The sequence below is a fragment of the Sebastes umbrosus genome, chromosome 8 (assembly GCF_015220745.1).
Source record: "Sebastes umbrosus isolate fSebUmb1 chromosome 8, fSebUmb1.pri, whole genome shotgun sequence".
Classification (NCBI taxonomy): Eukaryota; Metazoa; Chordata; class Actinopteri; order Perciformes; family Sebastidae; genus Sebastes; species Sebastes umbrosus.
This window is the reverse complement of record NC_051276.1, coordinates 27,436,989-27,456,124: the sequence shown is the minus strand read 5'-3', so window position 1 is coordinate 27,456,124 and position 19,136 is coordinate 27,436,989. Positions and strand designations below refer to the sequence as shown.

At 40.3% G+C, this 19,136-nt stretch overlaps 2 protein-coding genes across 2 annotated transcripts; both read left to right on the top strand.

Moving 5' to 3' along the window:
* Positions 1–4,209: 4,209 nt before the first annotated feature.
* selenoe (selenoprotein e) lies at positions 4,210–7,455 on the top strand. The gene is made up of 4 exons (XM_037778104.1): positions 4,210–4,800; positions 5,745–5,821; positions 6,101–6,179; positions 7,129–7,455. The coding sequence occupies exons 1-4, from the start codon at positions 4,693–4,695 to the stop codon at positions 7,270–7,272; spliced, it is 408 nt and encodes a 135-aa protein (XP_037634032.1). The 5' UTR covers positions 4,210–4,692; the 3' UTR covers positions 7,273–7,455.
* A 1,545-nt stretch (positions 7,456–9,000) lies between these two features.
* On the top strand, positions 9,001–12,719 carry zgc:112294 (transmembrane protein 17A). Its single transcript, XM_037778102.1, has 4 exons — positions 9,001–9,296; positions 10,398–10,504; positions 11,232–11,345; positions 11,609–12,719. The coding sequence occupies exons 1-4, from the start codon at positions 9,170–9,172 to the stop codon at positions 11,927–11,929; spliced, it is 669 nt and encodes a 222-aa protein (XP_037634030.1). The 5' UTR covers positions 9,001–9,169; the 3' UTR covers positions 11,930–12,719.
* The last annotated feature ends 6,417 nt before the right edge of the window (positions 12,720–19,136 follow it).

Here is a 19,136-nt window from a genome sequence, read left to right as displayed (position 1 = left end):
AGGAATAGTTCAACATTTTTGGGATATACGCTTATTTGCTTTGTTACTGGGGATTAAATGTAATTCCACCCTCATAACTTTTAGTTATGGAGCTGGAGCTAGCAGCCAGTTAGTTTAGCATAAAGAGTGGAAACGGGGGGAAACAGCTAGCCTGGCTCTCTCCGAGGGTAAATATGGAAATTCACAGTTTTACGTGGGATTATGAGCAGCACTTTTTCTTGGCTGGATGCAGTGAATTCCTATTCCTTTTCATATTAATCTTCTCATCTAACTCTTGAAGAAACTAGTATTCCCCAAATGTCAAACTATTCCTGTAAGTGATATCAGAGTGAGAAAAAGCCACTCAAATTTGCAAGTACATAAATAATATGGGCAAAATGTATAGAAAATATCTAAAGTAATTACTCATTATTGTTGTAGCTGCAGAGGTGGAGCTCATTTTAACTATAGCCTACTTATAGGCTGTAATCAGTTGTGGAAGACATACTTTACTTAAGTATAAATAGTAATACCACAGTGTAAAAATACTCTGTAACAAATAAAAGTTCTGCATTCAAAATCTTACTTGAGTAAAAGTACAAAAGTATTAGTATCAAAATATACTTAAAGTATCAAAAGTAAAAGTAGTCATTATTATGCAGAATGGGCCATGTCAGAATAATATATATATTATTGGAATATGATTATTGTTACGTTACTGTATACATCACATTAATATTGCAGCTGGCTATGGTGTGGCTAATTTTAAATACTTAACTGCTGGGCAGCGTAATCTACAGTAATATATCATAATTCATTAGTTGATTCACATTATTAATACAAAATATAAATCTGTAAAGTAACTAAAGCTGTCAGATAAATGTAGAGCAGTAAAAAGTACAACATTTCCCTTTGAGATGTAGTGGAGTAGAAGTATGAAGCAGCAGAAAGTACATTACAAGTACATCAAAATTGTACTTAAGTACAGTACTTGAGTAAATGTACTTAGTTCCATTACATCATTGGCTGTAATCTCAGTTATTCTCACCTTCACCATCAACATAACTAAGACCCTGTAAACAAGGTCACTGGCAGCAAACCGTCCTCGTCATCCGGGCCTGTGCAACACAGATCCTCTGCCAAGGCCAGCAGCGTCTTGCAGCCTTCTGCGGCCTCCCTGTGTGGGGAAAATTGGAGCCACTTATTTTAGGTCGTAGGTTCAAGCCGACCGCAAGCTAAATCAAACTCGGTGACGTTCTCGTTCACTCCTCGAGCTGTAAATTTGCTTACGGTTAGTGTCACGCAAAGACTTTTTCACTCAATTCCCTTGTTTTTTATTGCTTAGTCATTTTAATTCAATCGACAGGAACATTCATAACAATCAAATGCTGCAGATTAACAATTTATAATATAAAAAAATCTTTCCATAAGCTCTCTTTAATACAATCACACGGGAGCTTTTTTTTTCTGAAATCAGATGTGATGTCATTTCATGTATTGTGCTGGACAAACTACAGGAAATAATGTTTTGCGCCTTGAACCTGAACCTCCGCAAGGTTATGTCCACTTACTGTACAGTACACTCGCATTATATTCTTATTGAATGAAGCCCTCACTTCTTTCAACACTGCCTCTCTTCTTTATAAGCAGACTTCAGCGCAGCGGGCAGACAGGCAGCAGGCTTCCCCCCCGGTTGCCCCGAGGCTCCAGACAGATAAGCACACACACACACACACACACACACACGCACACACAGATAACTGTTTATACTCAGAGTTATATTTTGATTCATCTCCCTTGGTCATCCTTAACCACATAAATAAATATCCCCCCCTAAAGCACAGAGAAATAGACACCAGAGGCGAATATTTCTCACAAATGGCCGTGGACATCATAAGAGAGCAGACACACTAACTACTGTCCCGCTGGCTGGCGGGCAGCATCCGGTGCTTTGGAGAAACAGGAAGTGTGTGTGTCTTTATAACAAGCTCTCCGAGGGAGGCAGGATTACGGTGAGGTGTTTTAGCTTTTGATCTTTTTCCAGCTGCAAGTGTTGCAATTTGCAGAACTCCTACTGGAAAGTTGCTCAGTACGGATTTTGTAATTGTCCTCATCGTCTATATACTGTTCCGTAATCCTCCAGGTTATAAATGACTGCGTTTTCCCCCTTTGTCAGCACATTAAAAATAACAACATCCCCTTTTTTGGCATGCACCACATGATGTAAGCTGAAACATGCTGAACACATATGGTATGCATCCACACACATATAGACTGAAGATTCAGCCCCACCCCCACTGCTCATTGTGTTTTCTCCCCTCTCCCGTCAACTCTTTCTTTCTCTAAATCAACTATTTAAGTTCTTTCAGGCCGAACAAGCGTCGTGAGAAAGAGGAACTTTAACACACAAAGATGCAAACTCCAGGAAAAGAAGCGTACAGGCCGTACAGGATTTACGATGGCTGCCAAGGGGAGGAAACCCTGTTAAAAAGGGGGACTGTTTTACTGCCATTTGACACATAATCTCAAACAGTACATGCAGAGCTGCAGCGCTGCAGAGAGCTCTGTGTCTGGAAAAGACAGAGACAGAGAGATGGTTTTGCTTCAGCATTCCAGGCAGGAATGGTTTGTTTTTGTTGGAAACATAATTGTCTGTGGCTATGGATTTGGAAGCACATTTTACCCGCCAAACTGCCTGAGAGTGTACATGTGGGTGTTGCCGCCCTCTTGTGGTGACCTGATGCACTTGCTTTTCTCACAACACAGAGGAGTTGAGTAAACTTAGAGGGGAGGGATGTTTTCCTGCTCCGGGGTGTTAACACAGTGCAAATGTGCTGTGCTGTCATGAGGTCTGATTTCATACACAATGGAATTAAACATTACTTCTCATGCAACTACAACACAGTGAGAGAGAAATGCACTGGAGGTTCGCCATGTTGTTTCACTGTAACCGCTGTTGATGTTTTGGTCCGCAGAACTACTTAGGTTTATTAAGTTTTCACCATTGCATTCTGTATATCCTTGTCTTAACAACAACCTAAACACTGCCAGGACAGCGGTGATCATTAAACTAAGTTCTGCATATATAATTTAGAGTTAAAGCAATATTTTCCCATTCTGGGAAATATGCTTATGCTTTCTTGCCCTGTAAAATGAATAAATGACAAACAAACAAGATAAGACATGTTAAGTAGTTAGATTTAGAGGTGTTGGTAGGTTTTTGAACTGAGCCTGGCTAGTTTTTTCCCCGTTTCCAATCTTTATGTTAAAGCTACTATGAGAAACTTTCCTTTAGTGTTTGGCGGTCCCTGTGGACAAAAGCGGTAGTGTTTCTGAGCACAACCAGATTCCCTTTAGAAAACTTCTCACTTTACTGCAGCAGGGTCTGACAGTCTGCCCCGTGTAGTCCTGGCTCTGGTTCTCCCATGCCTCCCTTCCCTCCAGCGGGCCCAGCAATACGGCCTGGGTCTCCAGCAGCGTGGTGTCGTGATGGCTCCCAGCGGGGAGCGTCGAGGCAAAGCTCCGCTCCTGACCGGAGGAGGAGCTGCTGCTGGCGGGCATGGAGCTCTCTGCCTCCCGCCGGAGATCCGACTGCAGGTCAAAGGCGTCAGCAAAGCCGGATCTAGGTCTGTCCACGATGGGCTGTGTCGCTGCCGGAGGCCCCACTGGAGTCTGAACTGATAGAGTTTTTGGTGAACCTGCATGCCATAAATCGTTTCGTCTGATTTTGCGGGAAATCGGACCTGATGACAGGCATTAAGAACAACTATATAGAAATAGACATTCTTCTCACTGATAGTCTCGTAACTTATGTAATTGAGACTGTTTCATAACCAGTTAAAAGTCCCTTGTAGTAACTTTAAGCTTCGGCCTTAATAGAAATGAGAGTAGGCTAGTAGGCTATAAATCTTCTCATCTAACTCTCGAAAAGAAAAGAAAGGTATAATTTCCGTAAGTTAAAATATACTTAACTTAATATACTAAAAAACACAATGTTCAAATTTGTTTCATTAGACTTCCATATGAGTGGCAGTTTGAGTTACTTTGCTGCTACACTCGAATTTCCCTAAAATATGTATGTTACATGAAGTGACATTTTCATTTCACCCTGTGACATTATTTGGGATGTTGTCGTCTCCACCAGTCAATAACAAATCTACGAGTTTAAATTGGATTCAAAATACTTTTTTCTTTTTAATACACAAGTCAAATGAGTTTCGTTTAAAGACACCTGTACCAAACCAGTTTAGATAAAATGAGCTGTTCAGCAGCTATGAGAGCGTGGCTGACTCTTAGTGGCCATCAACCACCTGTAAGTTAACTGTATGGGAAAAAGTGATAAGAGCACAGATGTCCTGTGGTTTCTTTTGACCCCGATGACATCTGATGCGGACCAAACTATAAACTATAAAGCCAGGGGCCTCTGCTTGGCCTTTGGAAAATCAAAAACAGCCCAATAACTAAGACTACGGCCAAAATAACAACATGGCTAACCACTGACCTACTTCTCAGATTATAAAGAAGTTGTGATAGAAAAACAAGAAGAAACAGTGAGAACAATCAAACACAGGAGGGCACTGCTCCCCTGCAGGAATGTGTCATGGTCTTGTCCAACCCTGAGAAACTATCCAAATGGATTAAAGGGTTACATATTGTTGGTAATAACTTAGGCAAAAGCACTCAAGGAAAATAATTTGTCATAAAAAAAAAAGAATGTGGGCCTTCTTGGTGCTCACTCTTGCCCTCGCTGTTCGGGCATCAGACACTAACAACGACACAGCGGTCGAAGAAAAGCTTGATATAGCCAGAGGTAAACTGATGGTGAGTACACATAGAAATCTTTTAAATTTCATCTTGATGTCTTACCATGTCCTTAAAATGTTCAGGGATTTGTGATTTCGGTGCAGAGACAAGAAAGTCTGACATTAAATATACACAAGAAGACGGGGGGACACAGTACGTAGATGAGCAAAGGGAGTATATGTACATGAGTAAGATGAGGGATAAACCATGTGTATACTGGGGGGATTATGAGACAATGGGCCCCTGGGCACAGACATGCAAAAGGCCCCACCACCTCTCTTACATCAGAACAAGACACAGACTTTGTAGTTGTTTAGCCTCTTTTGGTTGTTGTCTTGTGTCTCTTGTTAGTCATTACACATCTCTCCGTGGTTTTGTATCTCTTTGTGGTCATTTTGTGTCAGTTTGTAGTTGTTTTGTGTCTCTTTGTAGTTGTTTTAATGTCTCTTTGTAGACATTGTGTGTCTTTTTGTAGTCATTTGTGTCTCTTCATAGTTGTTTTGTGTCTCTTTGTGGTCATTTTGTGTCTCTTTGTTGTCATTTTGTGTCTCTGTACTTGTATTGTCTCTCTACGTAATTGTTTGGTCTTTTTGAAGTTATTTTTTGTCTGTGGTTGTTTTACCTCTTTTTGTAGTTGTTTTGCATCTCTTTGTGGTCATTTTGTGTATCTTTGTAGTCTTTATTTTTCTTTGTGCTCATTTTGAGTGTCTTCCTGGTTGGTATTTGTCTCATTGAGTGACATTTTGTAGGTGAAGGCCATCGAGGCCCTCACACTTTGGGCCCCTGGGCCTGTCCCTTATAGGCCCGTTCAGTAATCCCTCCATGGCCATGTGTTGTCATGTCAGTTCTGCTGAGATACCAAACCTGTTTTTGGCATCTTTCTTCTGATGACAAACAGAACGAAGCGTGCACAATGCTATCAGTCATGCTGTTTTAACAACTGTTTGTTGTCGTCCCTGCAGGCTCCCAGTGTGGTCGGATGAGGCATAAAGAAAATGCCGGAGCTCCATCATTTTCTTATGGAGCGCTTCGCTTTATAGTATCCTTGTGTTCTTCTGTTCCTCAGGCTGTTTGTCATTAAGACCTGACCTTTTTAAAAAAAAAAAAAAAAATACGACAGATTTTCTCATGACCTCTTTCATCAACGAAACCATGTTTATAGCAAGATGCCAAGTCCAGTGCCAGCTTTCCAAAACTCAAAGCTCTTCCAAAGTCGAAATCATGTTGAGTGAGCCTAGAAATAGCAAAAACAGATGCTTTATTCCCAACCACACACTGCCTACCTGTTGTCTGCCTTGATCCGCTCTTTCCTGTGCAGCCACAACTTGGAATACGATTCATCGGAGGAGAAGAATCCCCGTCTGATATTCTATAACGAAAAGGACGAGGTTGTAAAGGTGAGATGTGAGTTCAGGGGAGCTTTTTACACATCCACCTTGTGATGGGGCTTATCTAGGGAGCTCCAGGATGTCGAGACGGATTCAGCTTGAAGACCGCTGCATCTGATCTCAGATCTGTCAGATACCAAGTCACACAGACCGGGTGTGTTTTGAAAGAGCGAGACAGAGTTACAAAAAATAACAGATGGCAAGAAAGAGGGAGAGTAAGAAAGTATATAAATTAGAGCTTCTGACAGCTGAGCAATATTTTTGTACTGAAACAGGATAGCTGGTATGAATGCTGATATGAATTTGAACATTTTTTATCCCCTCAAATTACAACTATTAAATGTTTCCCACTGACTTTTACTTTTCGTCAGTGTAGAAAAAGCCCATGAATCTGCGTTCAGGCCAGCATGAGACAATAAAACTCTCCACTGAAACCAATACTAATGAATTAATTTAGCCTATTCTGCATGCACAAAGAGCCACTGCTGTGCTGCTGCTCACACACTTTACTGCTTTCTCAAGGTTTTCACTTTTTGTTTTTTCCCTCATAAAGCTCATGTAGGAGTTTTTATTTTGTCACACTCAGGGACTAATGTTTCTTGTTTTCATTTATTGTTTCATAATGTGGGCGCCCTTTGAGGCTGTAATTTGACTTTATATGAAGATTTATTTCAGAGACTAAGTTATTGAACAAAATAAATGAAAACAAATGGGCAGGCGGGACCTCTATATCCGCAGACTGAACTTGTTTTAATAAAAATCCAATTTCGGTGAGGCAAATTAATGTGTCATAGAATAAAACAACGTGAATCAGAGCACTGTATGTTTGCACACACACACACACACACACACACACTTTCTGCATACATCTACTGCAGCTTTTAAGACTTAAACCATGTGTCCAAATGTGTGTGTGTGTGTGTGTGTGTGTGTGTGTGTTTCCTTCCCGACACGTCAGACCGTTCCCGTGAAGAAAATGAAGGCAGACGAGATCAGCAGCCTGTTGGACTCACTCGGCTTCTACAAGAGGACCCAGAAAGGGGAAGAGGTGCCAGAGGAGTTCCAGCACTTCCCCCTGCGCCCCCCCAGGGACGAGCTGTGACGACACCTCGTGGCCGAACTCTGCCGCTGCACCCCGGCCACATTAATGACGAGTGGGGCCCCAAGGCCAAAACGATAAGCCAGGCACCACTCTGAGGACTCGCTGGCTGGCTGTGGCGTGCAGAGAGTTAGTCATTGCTGCAGTGTCACTATGTTTATGAATAAAAAATGCTGTGAAACACCACAATAAGTGACTGAGTGGATTGATGCATTTAATGTGCCTGATGTCTCTATTTAATGTAGGCTATAGTCACCTGGAATGATACATATCAAGCAAGACATTACAGGCAAAAACATAGCTTTTTCATTGGTCAATTTTGAGATTTTGGGCTATTTTGCTGCCATAACATGTCTTCTTTCAGATTAGTAGAAAGAAAACAACTATAATAGACATTTAAGTGTTTATTTTACTACACTTTGTTTATTTGTGTCAGTAGATTTCTTCTATAAAGTTAGCATTAGATAATGCCTCATTGGCCTATGTAAACACAACATTTCTGAAAACTTTTATCACAAAATATTATAGTATTAATCAACTTAGAAGTTTTATGGTGATATGTATTAGTTTTTTTCTTGTATGTCATTTTTTTCACCTAATAATTTATTGGGAGTAACATCAGGTGTACATAAACATACACATAGAGCACAAATGTACATGATTGTCCCTCTATATTGGTATTTTCCCCCCAAAGCCCCTTCCCACTCAACCCTAACCCGTTGCCGTTGAAAAAAGATATAGAATAAGAAACATAGTTATATTAAAAATTAAAGATAAAAAATGAAAGATAAAAAAATAAAAAATAAAATAAATAATGAAAAATAAAGTACACATTGATAGTAATGATAATTATAGGATAAATCCCAAAGTATAGATAAAATAGGCTGATAAACAATTTAACTGTTAGTGGTCATTTCTGTATGTAATTTTACAATTCATGTATTTAAAGGCTGTTTTTTCTCAGACTCTGAGACAGAAATCTCCACTTACATACACCAAACTTTCCAGTGTCATTCCTATCTATATTCTGAAGGTTTCTAGATTAGATTGTTCATATATCATTCATAGCCTGATTTATAAAACATTTTATTCCTATAAACATGGCGAAAATTATTTTTTTATGGCTGTTGACAGTATTTTCTGATTTATGGAAAAACCTTATTCTCTAATACATCAACAAAATGAAAGAAGAACTTTGAACCTGGCTTTATTCAATGTTCAGATTTTTGTTCTGGAAATGTATGCAAATTATAGCATATATTCAATAAGATAATGTATCTATTGCATATTTAAACATTTCAGGAAATTTGTAATACAAAAAATAATTGTCTTAATATAAGTCATCAACTGGGGAAGTTTCATGGTGATTTTTATCCTATTAACCTGAGGGGCTCCCCTTAAAGCATAGCACAGAGTATGTGCACACACTGACAACAGACATTTGAATGAGTTGTATCTGCATGGGAGAACACTTTTTGTGGAAAAAGTAAGGATGATTTCCTTCTTTTTCTGTAAAGAAGATGCATTGTTCTGGTTTTTATTTTGGTCCCTATTGTATTTCTGTAAATCTGAAATAAATGTGAAATTCCTTAATTAGATAAACAAATGTACTGTGCATCATAAACGGTCACTTACTTCCTAACAAACTGCCATGCTGCTGTCTCAGCCTAATCCTCAGCCCGCCTCCCTCCCTATAATCTGATTAGCGGTGGAGTCTGCCAGCATGCGTCTGTCTGTGTGTGTCCATTTGTATCTGGGCCTTCATGCATTTGTGTACTTGTGTGACTTAAGACAACCAGGATTGGCATAGACGCTGGAACACAAGCACCGTTTTTGGACCGTTACGCCTCCTGACTTCCTGATTCCTTGGCCTTGGTCATGGTCACCGGCTCTACCCACAATGCCTGTGTTTTACTCACCTGTTCCCGAGAACCTGCAGATGGGTCTGGCCTATATGGGAGGCTCTGTGTTCACCAACAACAGGACAGCGGACAGCGACTTTACCAGGGAGCAGGAGGACGCCTCTGGTTGGTTACTGCTCCCACAGACTGTTTTACAGCTAGTATATGTAGTATAGTTGTGGTATTTTGATTAAAATGTAGCCGATTTGTCATTCTACTTCAGCATATTATAACAAAAATAGGTTTCAATATATTTCCTTGGTTTGGTTAAGATTTTTTTTTTTTCATTTCATTATTTAGTTGGACTTATTTTTTCATTTTATTTGTCCCTTTTCCAAGTTTATACTGTGCACATCCCTAAATCTTCTCCATGTGGTAGTGTGCTGACAGTCTTTCAAATACCTTCTAGTATTTGCAGTCCTTTACGTAACTTAAAAATAGCAACAACTTTGCCTCTTTTTAGGTGGCAGGAGTGAAAATGAGTCATCCTTTACATGGTTTCAGATTGATGAAGACAGTTGGAGAACAATTACATTCAAAATAGGATGTAGGCTCAGGATGATTATTTTCCTTGGCAACTATCTTGTTTTTACTAAAAAACAACTACATTTTTAGGCAATCTGTTATCAAATGGCTTGAAAAATGTAGTGCAAATAGTTGCCAAAAATGGGAAAACAATCTCTATTGGTGAAGGATGCCTCCCAGACCCCCCTAGGTCTGGACTGAGCCCCGAATGTTTACAACGTCTGGCTCCCCCCTGGTCATATGTCATTTTTGATACTGTTTCTCTTGACATATTCATTATACTTTTTATTTAATGATGCTCCATGCAATTATTTTTGTATATTTTGGGCTTTTTGAAGATTTGTTACTGGTTTTATGTCACTTTAAAAGTTGGAGTTTGGATTTCCTGACCTCATCTATAGCTGACAAATGCTGCTTACTGGCTGCTTTCTGCTTGCTATAAACGACCTTTGCAGTGCTGGTAATTGTGGTTAAGTTACATCAGAGGTTGAGTCCTTTTTTCATGAGTGGTGTACATTATTTTGTTTACCATCTGTATATCTATTATTTTGATGGTGTCTGCAAAGCACACCCCTGAAATCTAAATTGTGGAAAATTGTAGTCCTGTCTGCTAGGAGGAGTATTGTGCAAAGAACACATTAATAATGAATCATGGATGTATTGAATATGGTTGTTTAAACCCTGCTGTTATTTGTGTTGCAGTGATCAACGAGCTGGTTTCTCACCTTCCCCTACAGATGCTTCTCTACTTCAACATGTTTTATTTTCCCTGTTGGTGGTTTTCTGCCGTTTTCATGTTGGAAGTAAAGGTTAGTATGGTGATAGGGAAGCGATAGGCCTGCCATAACACAAACCTTAGATAAATCCCTTTAAAATGGGAGTCCTCCGATCAACTCACTAAACTCACAAAATGCTAAAATAAAAAAAAATTTGATTCTCCATGCTTTTAGTTGTTCTCAGTTTGATTCTCTTGGTCCAAATAATAATAATTTATTTTGAAATAAATGATAGAAAAAAGATGTTTCCTTTTAGTCTAGTCTGTTCTGGGTTCACACACACTGACTTATTACTAGGAATTGTAAAAATTAGGTCACAAGGATTTATAGGTAGCCCATTAATTAGTGTCATATGGACAAATTTAGTCAGATCAAAAGAAGAAAAATTATACTCAAGGACAGCATATGAAAGATAATATTTAGTGGGGATACTTTAATGTATTTTGAAGAAGCAGAAGTTGTGTTAAATTTAATCAACTTGAGTTTTTAAATTGGAAAACTGGTGACTTTGGCGCCTTCTAGTGGTAAAAAGACCCTGTGGCAACCCCCTCAGATCAAACCAGGAATACAGAAGACTGTGCCACTTTTCAATGGGATTATCTCATCTTTCTGTAAAGCCAAACTTATGCTATCAGAAAAAAAAGAAATATATTATAATTGCATATACTTAATATGTGTTTTTAGGTATGTTTGTCCACTAAATAGTCCTGTGAACTGCAAGTAAAAGAGATGTGTTCATACCTTCCTGCTTTATTTCCAGTTCTATTATCTTCCCGGGTACTACCAGGCTCTGCTCATAACCGGGATGATCCTCCTCACAATCATTGAAGTGGTCCGGCTTTATCTGGGCTACATTGGCAACCTGAAAGAAAAGGTAATTCAGACCAACATCCCCTTTGAACCACAACTCAGAGCTCTTTTTATGGACTCGTCTCCTGAATAACACAGGGGAGGAAGTGGCTGCTTAAGTATTCTGCATGCGTATGTCAACAATCAGCTCTTGGCTACAACTGTCTATTGAGTTTATGTGTGTGCAGGTATGTTTGTGCTTTCATGTGGATACAAGCGAAGCACTTGATGCTCTATCTTTGCATCGCCTCCATCCACCAACCCAAACTTCTCCCTCCCTGTCATCAGGTGCCAGAGCTGGCAGCCTTCTGGATCCTGTCCTTCATGTTCCAGCTGCCAGTGCTGCTGTTCTTCCTGACCGATGAAGGAATTATCATCCTGCCTCTGGAGAGAGCCGTCCACTCCCTCTACCTCCTCTTCCTGCTCTCCGAGATCCTGGCCTCTTTCCTGGCGCTCAGGACCATGACTCGAAAGCTCACCTTGCTCTTCCATCTGCGCCAGTTTGGCAAGGTGGAGAGCCTCCACCACGGAGGGATGAGCCCTGTCTACGGGCTGCCCTACCACCGCGGCGTGCTGCCCGTGTCACCCACCCATAACATGTACCATTAAAGTAAAAATCAATTGTCAATTAACCTTACACTGTTAGATATTTTCAATTTGGTGTGTCTAAGCATTCTAATTAACAGTACAGTTTACTTACTGTTCCGAAAACTGCATTATGTGCTTTAAAGGTGCAGTGTGTAGGATTTGGCGTCCGTATGTAGATATAAACTGTTCATTCTAAAGTAACGACAACACAATTTCTGTTTTTCAAGTGACTATACACTAAAGAAAACATACTTTTTTTCTGCCAATAGATCCCCCTAAAAGTTACACACTGCTCCTTTAAGTTTCCCAGAATTCCTCTCTGTAACTGCCTGAGAATGAAAGTGAGTTGGCATTGTGAGCATTAAAGGTGCTATCAATAACATTGATAACATTCAGCCGCTAGATGTCACATTCTCCCTCCCCCGTTCCGTTGCATTTACTTCACAACAGGTGGTTGCCAGGCGCTTACCATCATTCTCAGTCATTTATCCGTTTTTACCACACTAACTGACGACACAGAGATACCACTTGATACCAACATCGTTTTACTATTGGCTCACAAGCCTCGTTAGAAGTGGGAACCAAATGTCAGAGATCGTCCACAAAGATAAACAAAGCATTCATTTTGGACCCGCCAAAAAAATTTTAAATGATCGATTCACAATCTTTTTTTTTTTTTTTCAGGAAAAGCCATACTTTTATTCATCACTTTTCTAAAAGCTCTGTGGATGTATTATTTTAAAAGGAAATTTGTCTACAAAATTGTTATCAATTAGACCTTTAAATAAAGATATACAACTATTTTGTAAAACATTGGGTTGCGTCAATCTTTATGTATTGTGACTGCATTGCATTCTGGTCTTTTGAGGCCACAAATGTATGTTTGCCATATCTTTACTGTATGACTTCTGAAATGTAGAAAGAAGCAATCTGACATATGCTGTTGATGTTTTAAAAAGATAAAAAACATAATTTTAGCCCCACTTTAAATGTCAAAACTTGACGCCATGTCAGCCATCGTGTCACGGAGCGACGTGGAAACACGTCAAAATACACCATCAAACAACAAAATGGCCTCAGAGATACAAAGCGGTACTTTGCCAGTAGCTGCTTTTATCGAAGAGTGTTCATTTTTCTCTCTTCTTTAATGATGATGGATGATGGAGGCTGGCGTGTTGGTAGAACAGAATTGTTTCACTGAGGTAGATTGCATTTTTTTTTGCGAGTGAGAGAAGATTAGTGTTTCTCAGGTACATGGAGCAACCTGTTCTTTCGTTTCTGGAAGGAACAATGTGAGACTTACTTTAAACTCTTTCCATTTATCTCGAAGTCGTCCCTGCAGTATATAATATTACCATTACTGTTTGATGAGTGGGATGCAGGAGTCAAATTGCTTGAGGCTTGTGAAGTGAAAGAGTTTAAACCCGACTGCAGCAGAATTGTGTTAAATATTTATGACCACACAGTGGCAGTCAGCGACCAAAAGAGGCATGGGGAGAGTTTGGCAGTGCTGCAAAGTCCAATGAGAACAGATTATCATGCTACACATGTCCTGATCAGGAAACCCTCTGGCAGCAGAATAAAGGTTATGCCTGTCAACACATGAATATGATGATGTATCATTTGATAATCAATAACTCCAGGTCGTGTCAACATGGAATTCGATTTCATATTTTGTTGTCTGCACCTCTTTTTCCTCCGTTTGGTTAGAAAATGTACACCACTACATATGTCACACTTGTTTTCACAACAAGCTTACAGCTACTGTAGTATTTGGTGCTATTGTTTCTTTTGCTGGTGAGAAATTATTCAGAGTGTGGAGCACTAAGAAGTCAACAAGCAGCTTATGAGAGAGTCACAGTTTCAGTGATACAACGTGCGTATTCCTCTCTGCTTTACATTCAGGATACAACAAGCTGCAGTGGCTGCCGCACTCTTCATGGTGAACAGAAAATGGAAAAAACACTCAGATTGGAGGATGTAATGTATGCTTACTGCTTTATGTGGAAGGGGGGTGCTCAGAAGATAACCTAAACGTGAGGTCACATATTGCTGCAGAGAAGAAACGTGGAAAAACTATTAACTTTTCTTATATTTATCTATTGACTGTCCTGAGAGTTAAAACCTGAACACTGGAAGGGTTGAAACAAGTGTATCTTGACTTAATAAGTGGCGCCAAACACATTAAAGATCTCACATGATCACCCTTTAACCTCAATTAAAAATGCTTGGTTAAAAATGCTAAAGGTAAAATTTAAACTGTGTGACCTTGTGGAGTAAAAGAAACTGGTTTGGTGCTTCTAGCATGATTATAAAATGAAAGAAATTAATGCTAACAACAGGAGACATAGAGCAGTTTAAAGGGGACATTTTCAGTGCTTGTGCACATACATTTGGGTATCTGGAGTGCCAACCAACCCACAAATTGTGAAATAAGACACAGTCAGTTTTTTTGTGTGCTGCCTAGATCAGAAAACATTAGGCTCTCCTTCCTATGTCACATGCAGGCTCATTAGAAGAGTCACCCACAGCTTGAAAACTACCTTTGCAAAGGTGCACCATATTTTTCCTAATCAGAGCAGACTGGGCTTTTTCGGGAGGGTTTCTTAAAGAGACAGGCACTAAAACGGAGCGTTTCGGGGTAAATACAGGTATATTCAGACAGACAGTATAAGAAAATAATGTGTTTTTTGAACATTAAAGCATGTAAACATGTACTAGAAATCCAAAATACACGTATGAACCTGAAAATGAGCATGATATGTCCCCTTTAATGTTAGGTACTGTAGCAGGCAGGTTTTTATTGTCTGAGGAGGACATTTATTACAACAAATGCTTGAGTTTCCTATGAAAAAAGTGTGCCGATACACAACATACATAGACAACACATATAAATTTGTGCCCCTACATATATCTACACGCGTACTTCCATATCCATTTAGACACATATTGATTTATATACATCATATACATATTGTTCAACTGGGAATTTAATTTAAGACTTCTAGCAGAAGGGACAAAGCACCTGTCAAAGTAAAACCCTCCACCATTGTAAAGTCCTTTATCTGCGACCAGACAGAAATAATGTGAATGAAAGTGGATTGAGGGGGTGATCAATGTTATTTTCTATCGTGACTGCTATCATAAATAGTATTTGTAGGCGCTGGGAGGCCTGTCATACAGACTCATGAGCACAGTGGGATGTTTTCATTTGAAATGGGAGACATTAGAGGGCCAGACTGCGGTGCAGGACTGGGGGGGGACTCAATAATTAAAAGTCCTATAGGTAACATTTCCAATGCTCTTTCTCACTTTTATTTCTGTGGCAGGGACTAGCCTGCACTACATTTCATCTTCATTATTGATGTATTTGACATTGCGGAGTGTGGAAGTATGCAATTGTTTGACTTGTGTGTCTTTATTTGTTTTACTTACCTATTTTAAATTTTTTGTGTTCGTCTGTACTTCCCTAAACAGTGTCAGTTTTTATACTTTCCATGTCTCAAGTACAGACATAAACACTGCTGGTTGTCCTATAACAGATATTCATTGCATGTTTGTAAATGTTTATCTTAAAATGCCAATAAAAATGTTAATTATAAAAAAAAAGAAAATACCGGTAAGAGTATATTCCAAAATGTCAAACTATTTACAAGACAGCCAATTTTTAAGACTGGCAGAGCGTGCAACTAAAGTAAATAAATAAATAAAAATGCAAAATTGTTAATTCGTAGCCTATAAATAGTGTTTTAAATACGGTTCAGGCGTATCTGAAAATTGTGATAAATTAATTTTGCATGGAACAAGACATGAGTTTAATGTTTAATTAAGATCGTCCCTGTCATTTTCCCTCCTCTTTGAGGATTCTTCCTCAGCTAATCACCTGATTGTGTTCACCTGCCTGCTCATCTGCACCTTCTTCCTCATTAGCTCTCCCCAGTTTATATATAGAGGGCGGCTTTCAATTGCTGCAGTTTGTTTGTCTGTCTATCTCCTGTGATGCTTTCTGTGGCTAGACCAGTTCCTTGTGCAGCCAGCTCACACCACATCATAAAATAAAGCAAGAATTTACTGGGTTCGGTTGAGCGATCACAGTGCAGATCTTGCTGCAAGTTTGGCTTCTCTAATGCTGAGAAAATGCTGCTTCCTGAATCAGATTTTGAAGATTACTTTACCCTCCATAAAATGCGATTTACAGCGCACAACGGCAAAGAGTACCAAGCTACTGTTTGTCTTTTTCACTATGGCCTTTCAGTGCAAACAGAGCTAAAGCCGTCCCATAATAGCCAATGTTGAGACAAGTGAAGGGCTCACGGAGAAGACACTTTCAACATGTTTATCTCTCTTCAGTAAAGCCGAAGAGAAAACAATGCAGACAGACACTGACAAAAGGAGGCAAACACTACATGTAGCTGAACTAAAGCTGCAGGCATCAGAGTGATGATCCTCTCAACCTTGTTCTCATTAGATGGCAGTAATTATACCAAGGAATCCTAATTAATTGTATTGTCATGTATTGATTGGCTTTAAATGCTACTCAGAGCATCATTCAATATTTTTATCTCTTCTCTCCTCCAAGTTATGTTCTGCATGGTGATGAGACATCAAAAGGAGAAGTCCTGACGTCGAGCTTGTACCTCTCTCTCAGTGACAGTAGTCTGACGTGTTCTGGCATTGCTTTCACACTCCCCACTCCTCAGAGAAGATGCTGCGACCCATTCAGCTCCTCCTGTATCCGCTTTTAATGCGTATGAACTCCTATTAGGTGTTGGAGAGGACAAAGATTAACCAGCTGGTTGTGAAAAATGGAATAGAAAGCCCCTCTGGAGACACAGCGGTCACATCTGAAGCTCCTCGCAGCTTCGGCCTCATCAAATTGCTTTTCTTTGGTGGAGTGTGTTGAATAATGGCCTCGGATAGTCTGGGGACATGATGTTCTCTATCTCGCTAAACATATTGTTGCCTTCCTTCCCATCCTTTTGAAAAATGTGCTTCTGCAACTTCTGATCAAGTTTTCCTTCTTCGCGTCTTTTACCACAATGCAGCATCGCGGCGTGCCGTCAGCCGGGCTCCGGTGAGTCTGCCATCACCTTAATTATGATTGGGTGCAGGCAGCTCAGAGGTAATCACAGAATGTGAGTGACGAGGCCGTGCTAAGCACCAGCAGGAGGAAATATCAAAGACATCACAGCGACATCCTCATCGCTTATTTCAGTAATCCCTCATGGTGGAGAGCTCGCCGGCCCTGCCAAGAGCCTGGAAATGTTCCCGACCGTCCCCTTAATCCCAGGTGGTAAAGAGCTTTAACCCTCACAGACTGTTGTAGTTCCGCTTCATTCATAAACTGGATGACGAGTTGATAATACACACCATGATTATTGGTTAAAGGACTAGTTCGTTTGGACAGACTTTGATTTCAGCGGATTTCCGCCTGAGGAAATAATGTGTTTGACCGATGAGATCCTTTGTTCCAAGTGATGTCATACCTCCAAGTTTAGCACAGTATAGGTAGGTCCACCACAGTTTCATAATGAACTGGAAATGTGTTTACACTTCTCAGTGGGTGGGGTCAGCAATGGATGTATAAAGATAACTGGGTACAGCATCTGAGCCGAGGCATTCCAATGAAAGTTGCTCAGTGGCGCATGAAGCAAAAAGCTCAACTTCAGAGTATAAAATTACCCAGTACTTCGAGCGATCATTGGGCCCATAGTGCAGGAGCACCAGGGTTTCCTTTAACCCCGCCTCCTAGCCCTCGGTCCAGCCTCGGTCGGGGCTCATCACATGAACGGAGGAAGGAAACTAACTTTGGCTATTGGTGCATTTTATAACTTTTAGGACCTAATGACTTAAATAAGGGCAACACAAGTGTTTGTACTAGGAAGTTGATTTACCTAAAAAAGTATCCGCCGAGTTACAGACGTCTCTTTGTGAATGTAAGTCTATGGGAAAAAGTCATGTGATGGACACGGAAGTTGTAGTACCGCCGTTTGACCACTGTGTAAGATTTGCTTCAAAGCCCGGCGCTCTTCCTGGGTGCTTTTTCTGCACAGGGATTCAACTCGGTGGGTCAGGAACGGCACACTTCCTCCGTGGTGGTGGGTCCCGACCGGCTCTAGGTCAACTTAGAAAGGCCCGGAGCGTTTTAATTAAATTAAGGGTTAGTTAATTATCTTTTTTTCTCCATGGCCACTCCCGTATGTCGGAAAGTCGGCAGTAGACGTAATCATGCAGAAAATCCAATATGGACATAGTTCCTAGGGTTACTGGGCTATTCCTGCACATCTATTTAATTTTATTGTTGTGTGTCATGATCTTTTAATTGCAATTGTAATTTGAGTGAACCGGTCCTTTAACGGTAAAGAAACTCATTAAACCAGTCGCACATCCCCGACTGACCCACCTCCATAACCTGTTTCCATTAGCAACTGGAGGAAAATACTTCCAAGAGCACCCCGTGAGCCTGCAGGGAGCGTCAAGCTGTGAGCCCACCACTAAATCCCCTGGGACAATGTTCAATCTGTCTTATTCGTTTCTCCAGATATGGCTGATAGAAAAAGGACCTCGCATCTGCAAAGAAACGACAATATGATGGGAACACATGTACGGCTCCATTATTTGATGCCATTCCTCTGACCCAAGCGAAACGCCCTTTTAGGGACACAGAATACATATTGCCCATTTACTGACTCTGAATGATATTAGGCAATGAAATTCAAATCTCATTCATAAGCCACTTATATTGTCTCCACCTTTTAACAGCCAGAAGGCTCCATAGAAAATGTGACATCATACTGGCAGGCAGGGAATATTGAAGCTCGGACTGAAATTGGTGGCTGGATATTTTCAATTTGGGTCTGATTACCTGGGTGAGGGGGAATGGCAGGGCAATTCACTTCTCCCGGTGGTTTAAATGGCCACTCACCATACAGTACAGATTAATATTTTATCAAGGAGCGACAGCATTAAATCTGCAGAGCTTGATGGGAGAGGAGAATGTACTGAGCAAAGCACATAAAGGCTGTTATATTCAGTTTATGGGCGTGTTTTTTTTTATTTTGCTTCAATGCGAGAGGGTTTCGAATAGAGCCATTTGCATGTTACCTGAATTTGCTCTTTACATGAGAGGGAGGTATGTTTCACTCTGGGAGCTGGAAATCTAATCTGTCTAAAAGCTCAGTTTGCTACTGCGGTATATATGCAGTGACTCCATCTCTAATGAATACTA

What these genes read in the sequence shown, in the direction of transcription:
- zgc:112294 (XM_037778102.1), top strand. Translation starts at nt 9,170, where the DNA reads ATGCCTGTGTTTTACTCACCTGTTCCCGAGAACCTGCAGATGGGTCTG. An exon ending in TTTTCATGTTGGAAGTAAAG is followed by an intron (nt 10,505 to 11,231) that starts GTTAGTATGGTG and finishes CTTTATTTCCAG; the next exon opens with TTCTATTATCTTCCCGGGTA. An exon ending in TTGGCAACCTGAAAGAAAAG is followed by an intron (nt 11,346 to 11,608) that starts GTAATTCAGACC and finishes CCCTGTCATCAG; the next exon opens with GTGCCAGAGCTGGCAGCCTT.